The sequence below is a fragment of the Xenopus laevis genome, chromosome 7S (genome assembly GCF_017654675.1).
Source record: "Xenopus laevis strain J_2021 chromosome 7S, Xenopus_laevis_v10.1, whole genome shotgun sequence".
Lineage (NCBI taxonomy): Eukaryota > Metazoa > Chordata > Amphibia > Anura > Pipidae > Xenopus > Xenopus laevis.
The window spans coordinates 71665112-71679637 of record NC_054384.1 but is presented as its reverse complement, the minus strand read 5'-3'; the positions used below and the strand labels follow the sequence as shown (position 1 = coordinate 71679637).

At 38.0% G+C, this 14526-nt stretch overlaps 1 protein-coding gene across 1 annotated transcript; it reads right to left on the bottom strand.

Moving 5' to 3' along the window:
• Positions 1–807: 807 nt before the first annotated feature.
• Positions 808–3394, bottom strand: apoa4.S (apolipoprotein A4 S homeolog). Its single transcript, NM_001090108.1, is given in 3 exon segments — positions 808–2252; positions 3049–3175; positions 3324–3394. Coding segments are annotated over 3 exon segments (1104 nt in total). The 5' UTR covers positions 3373–3394; the 3' UTR covers positions 808–1324.
• Between the last annotated feature and the right edge of the window lie 11132 nt (positions 3395–14526).

Genomic DNA, 14526 nt, shown 5'->3' with positions numbered 1-14526 from the left:
TACTGCACAGGGCAGTAAAATATATTGTAGCAGATTTGGTTAAGATCTAGGTTTTGGAGTTGGGATTGGACACACTGCCAAGATATGTCGATATCACACCTAACTTTAGCAGGGGTTAGTGTAATTAGTACAGATACTGTAGCAACACTGATGCTTATTTCTGACACTTGACAATGTCCCCCAAGACTTACTTTGAGGCAATGTAAAAAGAAATCTACAGAGGCTTACGACCAGATAACAAGTGCTCGAGACCTAGTTATTGACAGCTCTACATCTGATCTGCACTTAAACAGAAAAAATGATTGCCATAGCAAGATGTATGTCTGCATTATTTTGTTACAGTAATTTTAACCAATTAGATTTTCCTATTAATATGTTACCCATTAGACAAATCTAATAAAAATTCTGCAATACAAAATTTTGTAATACAGGTATGGGATCACTTATCCGAAAACCTGTTATCCAGAAAGCTCTGAATTATGGAAAGGCCGTCTCCCTTAGACTCCATTTTATCCAAATAATAAAATTTTTTAAATATTATTTCATTTTCCTCTGTAATAATAAAACAGTACCTTGGACTTGATCCCAACTAAGATATAATTAATCCTTATTGGAAGCTAACCCAGCCTATTGGTTTACTTAATGTTTACATGATTTTCTAGTAGACTTAATCTATGGAAAGATCTGCTACCCGGAAAGCCCCAGGTCCCGAGCATTCTGGATAACAGGTCCCATCCCATACTTATCTAAGTAAAACTGTTTGTGTCTCACAATAAACATGTGTAGCAGCCAAATAATGAGAACGTGTTTTGCATTGCTTGGTTGCATTTTTATTGAGAAGCATTCATGAATTGCATGCATATCAACTCTGGAAAGAAAGGTAGACATTACAGGGTCATATGTTGACAGCGCTATATAAATAAATGATGATGATGATGATATGTTGTTGTTGAGGAGCTTCATACCAGGCATAATGATAAAGATACAAGTACATCAGACTTAAAATGGCATCTTTTTGGGTTGTAAATTGTCTAATTTTTACTGTTAATGCATGAGAAACATAAAGCTATGCTGAAACTCATGGTCCCATCACTTCATCAGGCACATTAGTTAACAGAGAGTAATCTTTGTTATTACAATGCTTATTACAATATGCATTTTCTTCGCTTTTTCATTTATTTCTAACTTTCTTTTCAGTATGCTGGAAGTTCTGGGTGTTTCTAGCAGGACCCACAGTTCTTTTTCAAGTTTGACATGGCATGCAGGTAGTGCAAGTTGTAATGAACACCATTGTCTGATGATAATTTGGGCCTATAAAGTGTTTTCAGTTTTCAGTAGTAATACCTTTATTAATGAAGTCGCTAAACTTTTCTCTGATATCTTTTTCTAGGTATTCCATTTGATCTTGCACAGTCACTGTGTATTTCCCAAATTTCTGCTTCATGTCTTCTACCCTCTGGACTAGACCTTTGTTGAGTGCCTCTCCATAGGGGGTAATACTAACTTTAAACTCTGCAATCTTCTGGTCCATCTGCTGGCTTATCTCAGTGAGATATGGCTCAAGTGTTTGCTTGGCATCCATAGCATTTTCTTGGAGTTTCACTTTCAACTCATCTGCATAAGGGCTTAATTGATTTTTTAACTGCTCTGTGAACTCTTTTATCTGGGTGTCCACTTGCTCAACACTCTTTCTCATTTGGAATTCCATGCTCTCTATCTGCTTGGCCAAACTCTCCTGCATCTCCTCTGCATAAGGGCTCAGACTCTCACGTAGCTTTTGTACTTGATGGCCAATTTTGTCTCTCACTTCATCAGTGTAAGGGTTAAGTTGCTTTCTAAGTTGGTCTACACTCTCATCTATTTGGTTCTGGAGTTTTACTGAATATGGAGCCAAAGACTCTTGCAAATTTCCTGCATTCTCCCTAATCTTAGCATCCATTTCTTCTACAACTGACCTAAGTTGCTGACTTATTGTGTTAGTGTTCTTCTCTAGTTGGCTTTTCAGTTCCTCAGCATAAGGAGTCAATTTGAGCTGCAGCTCCTCCAAATTCTTGCTCACTTGTTTATGTACTTCATCTGCGTAAGGAGAAATCTTCACTCTGAGTTTCTCCAGCTCCTGTTGTATCTGCTCCCGAAGTTTCTCTGAATCTTGTGTCATCTGGTCATGGATCTGCTTTGCAAAAGGAATGAGTTGGCTTTGTAATTCTCCAGCGTACAGGTTCACACTTTTCATATTGTCCTGTATGAGAACACTGCAAATGGAAAGAGAGACTTTTCAATTACTGTCACCATAGGTAGCAAAGGTATTTAAACATAAATAAGCTTTAGAATATATAGAGAGCCAGTGTTATGTCTACCAGGTGGGTTAGAGACAGTTTTCTGGTTAAGAGAATAGCACTCATGACTTCAACTGGAGCAATAAGATTGTCAACAGCATTGTTAGGACAATGGGCAAGTTCAGTGAAATGCTTTGCCTATGAGGATAGGAGCTGATCAACTAAAAATAAAGAGACCTTTTTACCCTATGACACCCATCAAAGTGTGAATTGAGTAACTGTCCATGGTAGAGTACATATGGGTCATATTTCTGATTAGTAGTAATCAATATTTTAATGCAAGTTAATAATGGGCCTAACCAACTGCATATCCCATCATTTTAAATGTAAAAGAATAAATGGAAGGTCCAGTGAGAAATAAAATTCACAGGCGAACTAAAGTATTAAAGTTAACATGTAGAAAGTGCTCCCTTGAGCATTTTTTTTTTTAAAATACCCGCTTATAAGTTAATTGCCCATACACGAGGCCTCTCCACATACTGAAAAGCATATTGTTCTTCCCAATTTGGAGATATTTTTAAATTATGAGATACACATTGAAAAAAATCCATACAATTTATTAGTAAAAGGCTGCTGTATATCTGCCATTCATAAATAAAACTTTTTATGTAACATTTTATAGAATCTGGATCTTAATGATTATGGTCCATGTTATACTGTAATCCCTCTCTTTCTCTTACACTATCTGTGACTCTCAGCTTCATTCACTTACTTGAGTTGTTTGCTGATATCCGACTGCTGGATCTGCTCCACTGTATCTTTGGTGCTGCTGTGCAGCTGGGAGACATAGTCCCAAAAAGCACCGACCACTTTGTCTGTTCTGACATCGGCTTGGGAGCCTAAGAAGAGAAAGCGGTGAGAGGATGACATACAATACAATTTGTTCAGTGCATGTATATTTGCTTCAAAATAGTTCTTTAAAATACTTTATTTCTGCAGTTATCATCTATCATCTTTCTTTGCTTATATTTGTACCCTATTACGTACCTGTGATGACACATAAAACCAAAGCGAGAGCTGCCACCTTCAACAACATATTGAAACCCGGGGTAGGTCAGATCTATAAAGAAAAAATGGATAAGGGAAAGAAATTAAGGGTCAGTGAAAAGTACTGTGGCTTATGGTCCCCATACTGAAATCATCACAATGGATGCATTTGTGCATGATACACAGTTGCTAAATGCTCTTCAAATTAATCATAAAGTAAGCTTTTTTAATCTTACCTATTCTGTTTGTTTCTCTACAAAGTTTGACTCAGTGGTATACATTTTCTCTATATTGGGTTTAGGCAAATGAAAGTCATTATACTGCTTATTTGTCCAGGTGCATTAACCAATATAAACCAATCAGCAGGAACCAATCACTAGCAAAACATCTAATTGGCTGCTATGGGTTACTGCTCATGTGCAAACTTAGCACATTTTAATATATCTGGCGGTAAGACTTTTAATGGGCACCAACAATTGTAATACTAGAAATAATGCACATAGGACATAGGGTTGCTGTATGAGAAGTTACAAGAGTGAAAATCCATGGTTTGCATTTTGACCCCTGTTGCCTCCCGAGGAAACTTCAGACGACTTCGAAAAACAAAGTGCCATCCCACTGGCTATTTTTCATTATAGCTGGCGGGAAGGCAGGGGAAAGCAATTCGGGAGATTGTCACCCAGGCGACTAAATCTCCCCGAATCTCCCCGTGTGACCTTACCCTAAGTATGATGTAGAGATATATTCTGAAACTATATGCAACTGGTTTTCATTTTTAATTATTTGTGGTTTTGGGATCATTTGGCTTTTTATTCAGCAGCTCTCCAGTTTGCAAATTCAACAATCTGGTTGCTAGGGCCCAAATTTATAGACAATACTGGAATATGAATAGGAGAGGCCTGAATAGAAAGATGAGTAATAAAAAGTAAAAATAACAGTACATTTTAGCCCTATATAGCATTTTGTTTTTATAATGGGGCCAGTGACCCCATTCAAAGTTGAAAAGAGTCAAAAGAAGAAGACAAATAATTTAAAAATGATTTAAAAGAAAAAATGACAGCCAATTAAGTAGTTGCTTAGAATCAGCCATTCACTAACATTCTAAAAGTTAACTTAAAGGTGAACCACCCCTTTAAAGGGGAACTATATTCTAAAATAGAATAATGCTAGAGATGCTATATTTTGTATACTAAACATAAACATGAATTTACTGCACCAGAAGCTTAAATGAACAAATGATTTATGTTTTCAAAATTGGTCGCAGGGGGTCACCATCTTGTAACTTTGTTTACAATCTTTGTAAGACCAAGACTACACACATGCTCAGTGTGGTCTGGGCTTCAGTTGGGAGGTTAAGCTTAGGGATCGTCATAAATTATCAAAACAGCACAAGTCAAATAATATCTGCCATAGAAGCTAATACAGCAAGACTGATCAAGAATCAGAATATGCAGACTGCACTGGGTCTGTGGATACAAATCTCTACACAGTCGCCGGCTGCTTTATAGGGAAACAAACAAAGCTGCTTGAGTTCTGGAAAGTAAGATAGGAGGCTTTCCTCTGCCATTTGAAAGTATGATTGTTTCCCTTGCAGAGCATTTAGGGACCGTCTGAAGTTTCCTATCCACAGCAGTCAGAACAAGTAAAACAAAGTGAGAATTTCACTGCATACAGTCAGCATTCTTATAAAAACGTTACACATTTTTTAATTAAAGTATATTGGAGATAGGTTTCTTTTTCATTGAAGAAAGTAAAATTGGGATGTTATTTTTTTGCCTTTTATGATTGCCAGCTATCATTGAACTGCATCCCTTTCACAGCTGAAGTTACCGTTCCCTTCTTACCTGGTCACTTGGTATCTGGATGTGAGATAGATGCTTGTGCCACCTCCTGTTATTTATAGCAGGCTGACCATAAAGCAGCACTGTGGACTTTCACTTTACAGCGTGGCGTTCCTGACGTGTCTCCTGGAGTCTAATGACTACAGCATGTTCTTATCAATGACTCACATTGCTTTGGTGGGGAGGAGGTCAGGAGCCAAGAAATGTACTTGGAACTAGTGGTTATTATGTACTGCAAGTTAAGGGAAATGACATGCTCCCTGACAAGCACTCCGACATACAGTACAGTTACCTCTATGACTGCAGTAATCTGACCTAAAATTGATCCTAAAGCAGATCATGGGAATCTGGTTAAAATAAGCAAATACATATGTTTTCTTTTGGATAATCAGATAACAACTGTGCAGCATTGTTAAAAAGTGACCATTGTTTTCATTACTATGGAAGCCATTTCTTTTACACATATGGTGCATCTACACTGTACCAGATTTAATCCATTTGCATCTTCCAAAAGCTTCAGAAATAATTTGGTACTCAAAGGAGTATGTGTCAAAGAGTGACAACAAGACAATGCTACACAACGTTTTTAGAAAACTACCAAGGAGTAAATGAATCCTCCCAATGTGAGAACCTCGCAAGTATTAAATACCACTAGCAAGTCACTCATCGATCGTTCGATTCGAAGGATTTTAATCCATCGATCAAATGATTTTTCTTCGACCAAAAGAAGCTAGCAAAGCCTATGGGGACCTTCCCCATAGGCTAACATTGACTTCGGTAGGTTGAAGTTTTTTTTAAAGACACAGTACTTCGACTATCGAATGTTTGAATAGTCGAACGATTTTTAGTTTGAAAAAATCGTAGTCGAAGGTGGAAGTAGAAGAAATTCGAAGTTTTTTTTCCTCTATTCCTTCACTCGAGCTAAGTAAATGGGCCCCAAAGTGTCCTAGTGACATGAAACGTGTCAGGCGAGAGATGATTGTATAAATAAAGTATTCATTTTTATCCACAAATTTTTGGTCTGATCGATACATGAGTTACCAGTGTGCCCTGCATCAACATTTATGCTTTGCCTAATTCTTAAAGGGATACTGTCATGGGAAAAACATTTTTTTTCAAAATGAATCAATTAATAGTGCTGCTCCAGCAGAATTCTGCACTGAAATCCATTTCTCAAAAGAGCAAACAGATTTTTTTATATTCAGTTTTGAAATCTGACATGGGGCTAGATATATTGTCAATTTTCCAGCTGCCCCAAGTCATGTGACTTGTGCTCTGATAAACTTCAATCACTCTTTACTGCTGTACTGCAAGTTGGAGTGATATCACCCCCCTCCCTTTTTCCCCCCAGCAGCCAAACAAAAGAACAATGGGAAGGTAACCAGATAGCAGCTCCCTAACACAAGATAACAGCTGCCTGGTAGATCTAAGAACAACACTCATTACTAAAAACCCAAGTCCCACTGAGACACATTCAGTTACCTTGAGAAGGAAAAACAGCAGCCTGCCAGAAAGCCTTTCTCTCCTAAAGTGCAGGCACAAGTCACATGACCAGGGGCAGCTGGGAGATTGACAAAATGTCTAGCCCCATGTCAGATTTCAAAATTGAATATAAAAAAATCTGTTTGCTCTTTTGAGAAATGGATTTCAGTGCATAATTCTGCTGGAGTAGCACTATTAACTGATGCGTTTTGAAAAAAACATGTTTTCCAATGACAGGACCCCTTTAATACCATTCTTAGTCATCAAAACCAAACACTTAAGGCAGGACCGGAACTAAGGGACAGAAGGCAGAAGAGGCACATGCCTAAGGCATGAACGATGGGGGGGGGGGTGTGCATAACTCTTCTTTTGTAAAGCAATAAATCCAGCTCTGCTAATGGCATGAATAAATAATTGAATCACATATTGGAGTGCTGCTGGATTTATTGCTTTACTGTGGATATATTCCTTGGCAGAGAGGAACACAGCTGTGCACCCGACGCTTCAAAAGGCGATTCAGTGTAAGTGTGGCACCTTTACTGATTTGACCATACCTCTTCTTTTGATTACTCCTTATCTGTGCCTTTGTTACCCCACCACTGCTCCTATGTGCACGCTCCTCCCCCTGCACGCTGTCATAGCACGGGAGGGGCAAGGTGGCCTGACAGGTTGCCTAGGGCTTCTGGTCGGCTTGACCCAGGTCTCACTTAAGGGATCATTTACTAAATGAGAAAACATACAAAATGCAAAGAATAGAAACAAAGTGACAAATTTGTTGTCCACAATAACCTTTATTCCTCTGAATGTGCAAATTTTCTGACTCTGAAATCAGTCACAAATGTTTGAGTCTGGCAGTAAATGGCAAGCAGCAACAATGTGTGCCATCCTGGACAGTAGGTGCAGCATGTGGGCGGCTACATAGTTATAGTTACATAGTTAAATTGGGTTGAAAAAAGACAAAGTCCATCAAGTTCAACCCCTCCAAATGAAAACCCAGCATCCATACACACACCCCTCCCTACTTTTAATTAAATTCTATATACCCATACCTATACTAACTATAGAGTTTAGTATCACAATAGCCTTTGATATTATGTCTGTCCAAAAAATCATCCAAGCCATTCTTAAAGGCATTAACTGAATCAGCCATCACAACATCACCCGGCAGTGCATTCCACAACCTCACTGTCCTGACTGTGAAGAACCCCCTACGTTGCTTCAAATGAAAGTTCTTTTCTTCTAGTCTAAAGGGGAGGCCTCTGGTACGATGATCCACTTTATGGGTAAAAAGGTCCCCTGCTATTTGTCTATAATGTCCTCTAATGTACTTGTAAAGTGTAATCATGTCCCCTCGCAAGCGCCTTTTTTCCAGAGAAAACAACCCCAACCTTGACAGTCTACCCTCATAATTTAAGTCTTCCGTCCCTCTAACCAGTTTAGTTGCACTTAGTCTCTGCACTCTCTCCAGCTCATTTATATCCCTCTTAAGGACTGGAGTCCAAAACTGCACTGCATACTCCAGATGAGGCCTCACCAGGGACCTATAAACAGGCATAATTATGTTTTCATCCCTTGAGTTAATGCCCTTTTTTATGCAAGACAGAACTTTATTTGCTTTAGTGGCCACAGAATGACACTGCCCAGAATTAGACAACGTGTTATCTACAAAATGCCTTGATCCTTTTCATTTAAGGAAACTCCCAACACACTGCCATTTAGTGTATAACTTGCATTTATATTATTTTTGCCAAAGTGCATAACCTTGCATTTATCAACATGTACGCTTCTCTATACGATACGATTCTACAGGTGCTAAAAGGAGCATTTGGGTGTACCGAGTACCCCTTACATACCGCTTACTCTGCATCAGGTGCACTTGCACTCAATTCAGTAGAATAGGCAGCCTGACGTTTTAAACATTTGGTTCCATTTTAATGCAACAGCACTTGCAGCTGGATTTGAAAATGACCCTCGTTGTGTGTGCTGTTAAATAATATTGTGAATGTATCCTTTTGAAAGGAAAAAATAATAATGTTTCAACATATGCACAAACATTTAAAGGGTCATTTACAAACACATTGCACACCCTTCATTTGAGGCACTTGATGCATTTTGCACAAGGTACTACGTATGACCCTAAAAATCACTACAGACTCACACGGTATTTGATGCAAGTATTTAGAAAGAAAACACCAAGTACAACAACAACATTTGTGTCATGAGTTCACAGGGCTTGTAGGGCATGTTAGCAATAAGCCAAATAAATCAGACTATGGATGGCATCTTGTTTCACAATCTGTTTCAGAAAACCTCTGTTTGTTTTCAGCTTTTGGGCTTCATTGTTGAATTTAGCAATTTATTCTTAGTACATAAATGTGAAAACAGCTTAAGTTGTCAGACCAAAGTGTAAAGTTCAAAGCACACATTTCCCAATATGCTTCTTTTCAGAGATAGTAGAATATGTGGCAAAGGGCATTTTTTCAAGTTTTAGCAGTCATATACGTTTCAAGTGAATCCCATAAACATCAATTCTCAGCAATATAATTGACGTATCACAATGAAAGTACACAGTCAGCAAAGTCCAATGCAATTCCAAGAAAGGCCGCTTATTGGCAAGAGGGCAAGCTCTGAACCTAGAGAATAAAAGACTAAGGGGCCAATATTAGCAAATAGAAATAAACAGAATATATGTTGGGGTAGTTCTGTGTTAGAAACAACAGAAAGGTAATCCAGCGGAAATGTCTGACCAAACATATTGAGCAAATATATTAAGCATTAAATGTCCTTATACTCAGTGTCAGACTGGAGCACCAAGGCCCCATCACAACCTGATATCAAGAACTTACCAATCACTAGAATGATGGACCCAGGGCTAATGCTACAAGGACAGTTGTGTTCCTGAGCTCTGTTTGTTGCACTGTATTGTAGCTATGTGAGTGTATTGAGCAATTCAGAGAGAAAGACAGCAATATGCAGACCACACTGTGCCTGTGCTGTATACATACCAGATTGTATATGTTTTGGGTAATCTATTATCTCTCACTTTGCATTTACACTGTGCAAATTCTTCTTGAGAAACGCACCTATATATTAATATTCAAAATTAAAATTAATAGGATATATTAAATAACAGCCTCAATGAATTCTCTACCTTGTCTTTGACAAAATATTTGACTTCAGTCCTGCTGCTGTAATCCCATCAGAGAATGATGACTTTTTATACTCACTATTGGCAATACTTAAAAATATAAGCAGAACCTGGAAAAGGTAGCAAAGAGTTACATCTTTGTGTTCCAAAATGATGGAAGTGCTCTCCCAGACCAGAGCCCAGTGGGACCTCCTGCAGGCCAGATTGACCCTGCTTACATTAAAGCCTAGTGTAACATAGAGAAATAAGTCAGGATAGCTTGGTGTGATTTTAAAAATTATTTGGACGAAACCTAATCCGCTCTTAGCCCTATGGGTGCTGAAATTATATAGACTTGCAGCTTAGAATATTAGCAGATGATACTACAGACACTATAGATTTATGTCCAAGGCAGAACTAAGGTAGCCAATTTTCTGCAAAAGAAATACAAGCCTTCCTATATTTCTACCTTCCTTTCCAATTAATAAAATTGGCTGCAGGCATCATTTTTTACCGACCAGGCCAGCTGGCATCTCTAGACAGCACCTAAATCAGTTCTTTGGTAAATTCTACTGTATATATTATTATATCTACATAAAAAGATAGTTTATTCATATAACAATACGTAATAAATGCATTAAAGTAGGAAGAAAAACTCAAATATCCCATTAGTATATTTAGGGCAGTAAGACGGGAATTGTTTGTCCATACATAGGATCTAATAGAATCTATTATGCAGAATGCTTGGGACCTGGGGGTTTCTGGAAAATGGATCTTTCTGTAATTTGAATATCTCACCGTAAGTCTGCTAAATAAACCCATTAGGATTGTTTTGCCACCATTATGGATTCATGCAGCTTAGTTTCAGTTTTCAAGTGTGGAATATGACTAAATATTGTTTAATGTAAAACCAGACTTTCCCAATACAAATTCCATAAATGTTTTCTTTTGTTATATTTGTTGTATTTGTTATATTTATATAGAGAGAGAGAGAGAGAGAGAGAGAGAGAGAGAGAGAGAGAGAGAGCAGGCCCTTCCTGATGACGGCTCGAGTCTAAGAGCCGAAACGCTGAATAAACCCATTTTTTTCTTCACAAAAGACCTATGAGTGCGGATTTCTTTGCTCTATAGATTTTGATATATGTTCCAGCACCTAGGCATTTCCATTGTTTTCTGAGAGCATCTATCCAGTAGTTTGTTTATATATATATATATATATATATATATATATATATATATATATATATATATATATATATATATATATATATATATATATATATATATATATATAGATAGGCTTGTAACTGCTTACGGTTAACCTGGCAGCTGGTGCTGTTACAAAGAAAAGAAGAAGCTAGGAAAAGCACAAGGTTATTTTCTCTATAGACCATTAGTGGCGGAACTACTGGGGGAGCAGGGGGGGTGCAAGCGGACCAGGGCCTGCACCCCCTTGGGGCCCCCCGGCAGCCCGCTCGCCACTGAAATCCGGCGTGTACGGAGGGGGGGCAGGGCCTGGCTGTGCATCACTCACCAGGGCCCGCCCCCCATCTAGTTAGGGCACTGCATTGTTCATGTTTTAAATGTCATATGCTTATGTAAGACTATATAAACCCAGTGTGGGGGACAATAAAGCGGAAGCAAGTTTGAACTGTCACTTTGACTGTGTTTTTCCTGCTCCTGAGATCTCGGCTCCTGGCTGAAGTGCTCCCAGTTATCCTACACCCAGACACCAGTTGCGGTAGAACCAACTGTAACTAACATCAAGTATGTGGTTTCACACAACAGATAAAATATCCATCCTGTGAAATAATACTGTCAGCAACATTACTGAACAAAGTATATTGCCCTATAACAAACAAGATGAAGCATGGCTGCATCATCCCTAAGGCTAGGGCCTAAATCTGTTGGCTTTCTGCCCTACCAAGGGCAATAGCCTTGTCTCTCTCTTCCGTATTGAATCGGCTTGGCACAAAACACTCTGCCTAGTCTGTTCTGTGTACATTTACACTGTTTTATTCGGTGTTGGACTGGACACTGGACAGAAGAAATTGTCCTAAATACATTCTGTGTACAAAAATATCACTGCTACACATAGAGGCACATTTATCAAGGGTCGAATTTTGAATTCATATATGTTTTTTTAAACTCTCATAAATGTAAAATTTGACTAGTCGAAATTTATGAATAAAGTCAAATTTTTTAAACTTAAACGAATTTCAACAACATGGAAACTCTAATCAAATTCGATTTGAATAGTAAAAACTGGATTCAAATTTAAAAAACTTGAATGTCAGGAAGGCTACAAACATCACCAAATTGATCCCTGGAACTCTCCCATTGACTTATACAGTAATTCGGCAGGTTTAAGTGGCGAATAGTTGAATTTGAGTTCTAAGGGCCAGAGTATGATTAATCTCAAAATTCGAATTAAAACTCGAATTAAGTTTGGATAATTCACAATTCGAATTTGAGAGTTTTGACCAAAAAAATGTTTTCAAAATTCAAATTCGAATTTTTACTTTGACCCTTAATAAATCTGCCCCCTAATGAATGTATCTCAGGGAACATAAGTATTTGTGACCATATACACAGATAAAAAAAAAAAGACAAAATTCCTATTTCTGTTAAAGAATGAGGGTAAGAAGAATATCAGTGACTGGATATCTAACATATCAGAACACTACTTCCTGCTTTTCAGCTCTCTAACTCTGAGTTAGTCAGTGAATTGAAGGGGGGCCACATGGGACATAACTGTTCAGTGAGTTTACAATTGAGCCTTAGCATTCAGCTCAGATTCAAAATCAACAGTTATGGCCCATGTGGCCCCTCCTCAAGTCTCTGATTGGTTACTGCCTGGTCCTCTACTCTCTTTCATCTAATTCAAGGAAAACTACTGTTATTACTGTTGTTGAAAGTATGAGGTCATAGTATAAGCATTGTTTATTCCATGACCTCATCATTTCAATAACAGTATTATTATTTGGCCATATATATCAATTAGAAAATGAACATTCATTTCTCAGGTTTGTTACAGGAATTGCAACAGAGCTATGAGTATTCAACAGGTGAATAACCTTGAGGTGAACCCTAACCTGGAAGACTTTGAAAAGATACAAAAATACAAACACACACAGAGTAGACCTCCAATGGAGCCAACCAGGGAAGCTTCCTGGAAATTTAAAGCAAAAGGGTTACTGCACCTGTGTGATAAGGAGTTTGGTTTAAAAAACAAACAAACAGGTATTGGATCTCTTAAAGGAGAAGGAAAGTCATCTTGCACTTGGGGTGCCAAATGTTAGGCAACCCCAAGTGATTGCATTGATTTACCTGAAACCCCGGGCTGGTGCTCCTATCAGCAGAAAACGGCACCAGCCCGGGGTTATACCTGTGAGCGCCACAGAGCGATCCTCTCTGGCTTCTTCTTTCTTTAAATTTCCCAGGGCAGACGGAGTTGAGAGAAATAGCCGACTTTTTAGTTAAAGTTCCGCTTTTCGTTCTACTGCGTATGCGCAGCCGCGTGAAGAAAGAGGAAGATGGAAGAGGATCGCTCCGTGGTGCTCACTGGAATAACCCCTGGGCCGGTGCAGTTTTCTGCTGATAGGAGCACCAGCCTGAAGTTTCAGGTACATAAATACAATCACTTGGAGGTGCCTAACATTTGGCACCCCCAAGTACACGAAGACTTTTCTTCTCCTTTAACCAGAAGCCCAATTTCTAGACAGCTCCAGATTATGGAAAAATGTAATTTAAAGAAATAATCCCAATTATTTTAATTTTCTTTTTCTCTACAATAATTAAACAGTAGCTGATGGTAACTAAACTCCATAAATCACAACACAAGCCTATTGGTGTTTGCTTGAATATTTTTAACCAGATTTAGGGGGTTATTTACTAAAACCCACATTTTTCTGGTTGGGGTTTTAAAGGGAAAACAAACAATTTTCCTGAGAAAAAATAGATTTTTTTTTCTAGATTTATTATACCCCCACCTGCCAAGGTCCAGTAGAAGTTAATGGCAGATGTCCCTTTTACAGTTGGAAGATATCATGATCTGTGCTGGGTTTTGTACAATAATACAAAGAATTTGTGGTTTAGGGGCTGTAAACCCGCTGAGTTTTCAGCGTCAAATCTGAAACATTTTTACGATTCAAGCTATTTTTACAATTTTCCCACGCCAACATTTTTTAGTTATTTTATTGATAAATAAGGTAAAATTGTGGATGGGAGTTTGGTCAAATTTGCTTAAATAAAATAATGAGAAAATTTTGAGTTTTAGTAAATAACCCCCTTTATGGTTTACTTCACATTTTTTCCACCTTTTTTCATTTTTCACTATTGCAAATTGCCTTATGATTAAATACAGGGGTAAAATTAATGCAATTTCAGTCATGTGACACAAAATATGCAAAATACGCACAAATTAAGCAATGTTTAAAATGATCTAATTTCCTGTATATGTTTATATACTAAATACAAACTATTATACGACACATATTTTGTCCCTATGACATAGATATAAGAATTTAAGGACTCATGTATTAAAGGGGGAAACGTGTGAAAATATTAGCACAATTTATCATATTTTTACCAACAATGCAACATTCTTCCCAGAATTCCACTATGGTTACACCTGTCTCAGTATTGGCATGCAAATGGCTTTTGACTGTATAATAAAGGCCCAAGGGCAAGGCCCTTCAAACCCCTATTAGCCCGTATGCCTCGTGCTTTGCTCCTGATTAAGGCAGGTGTA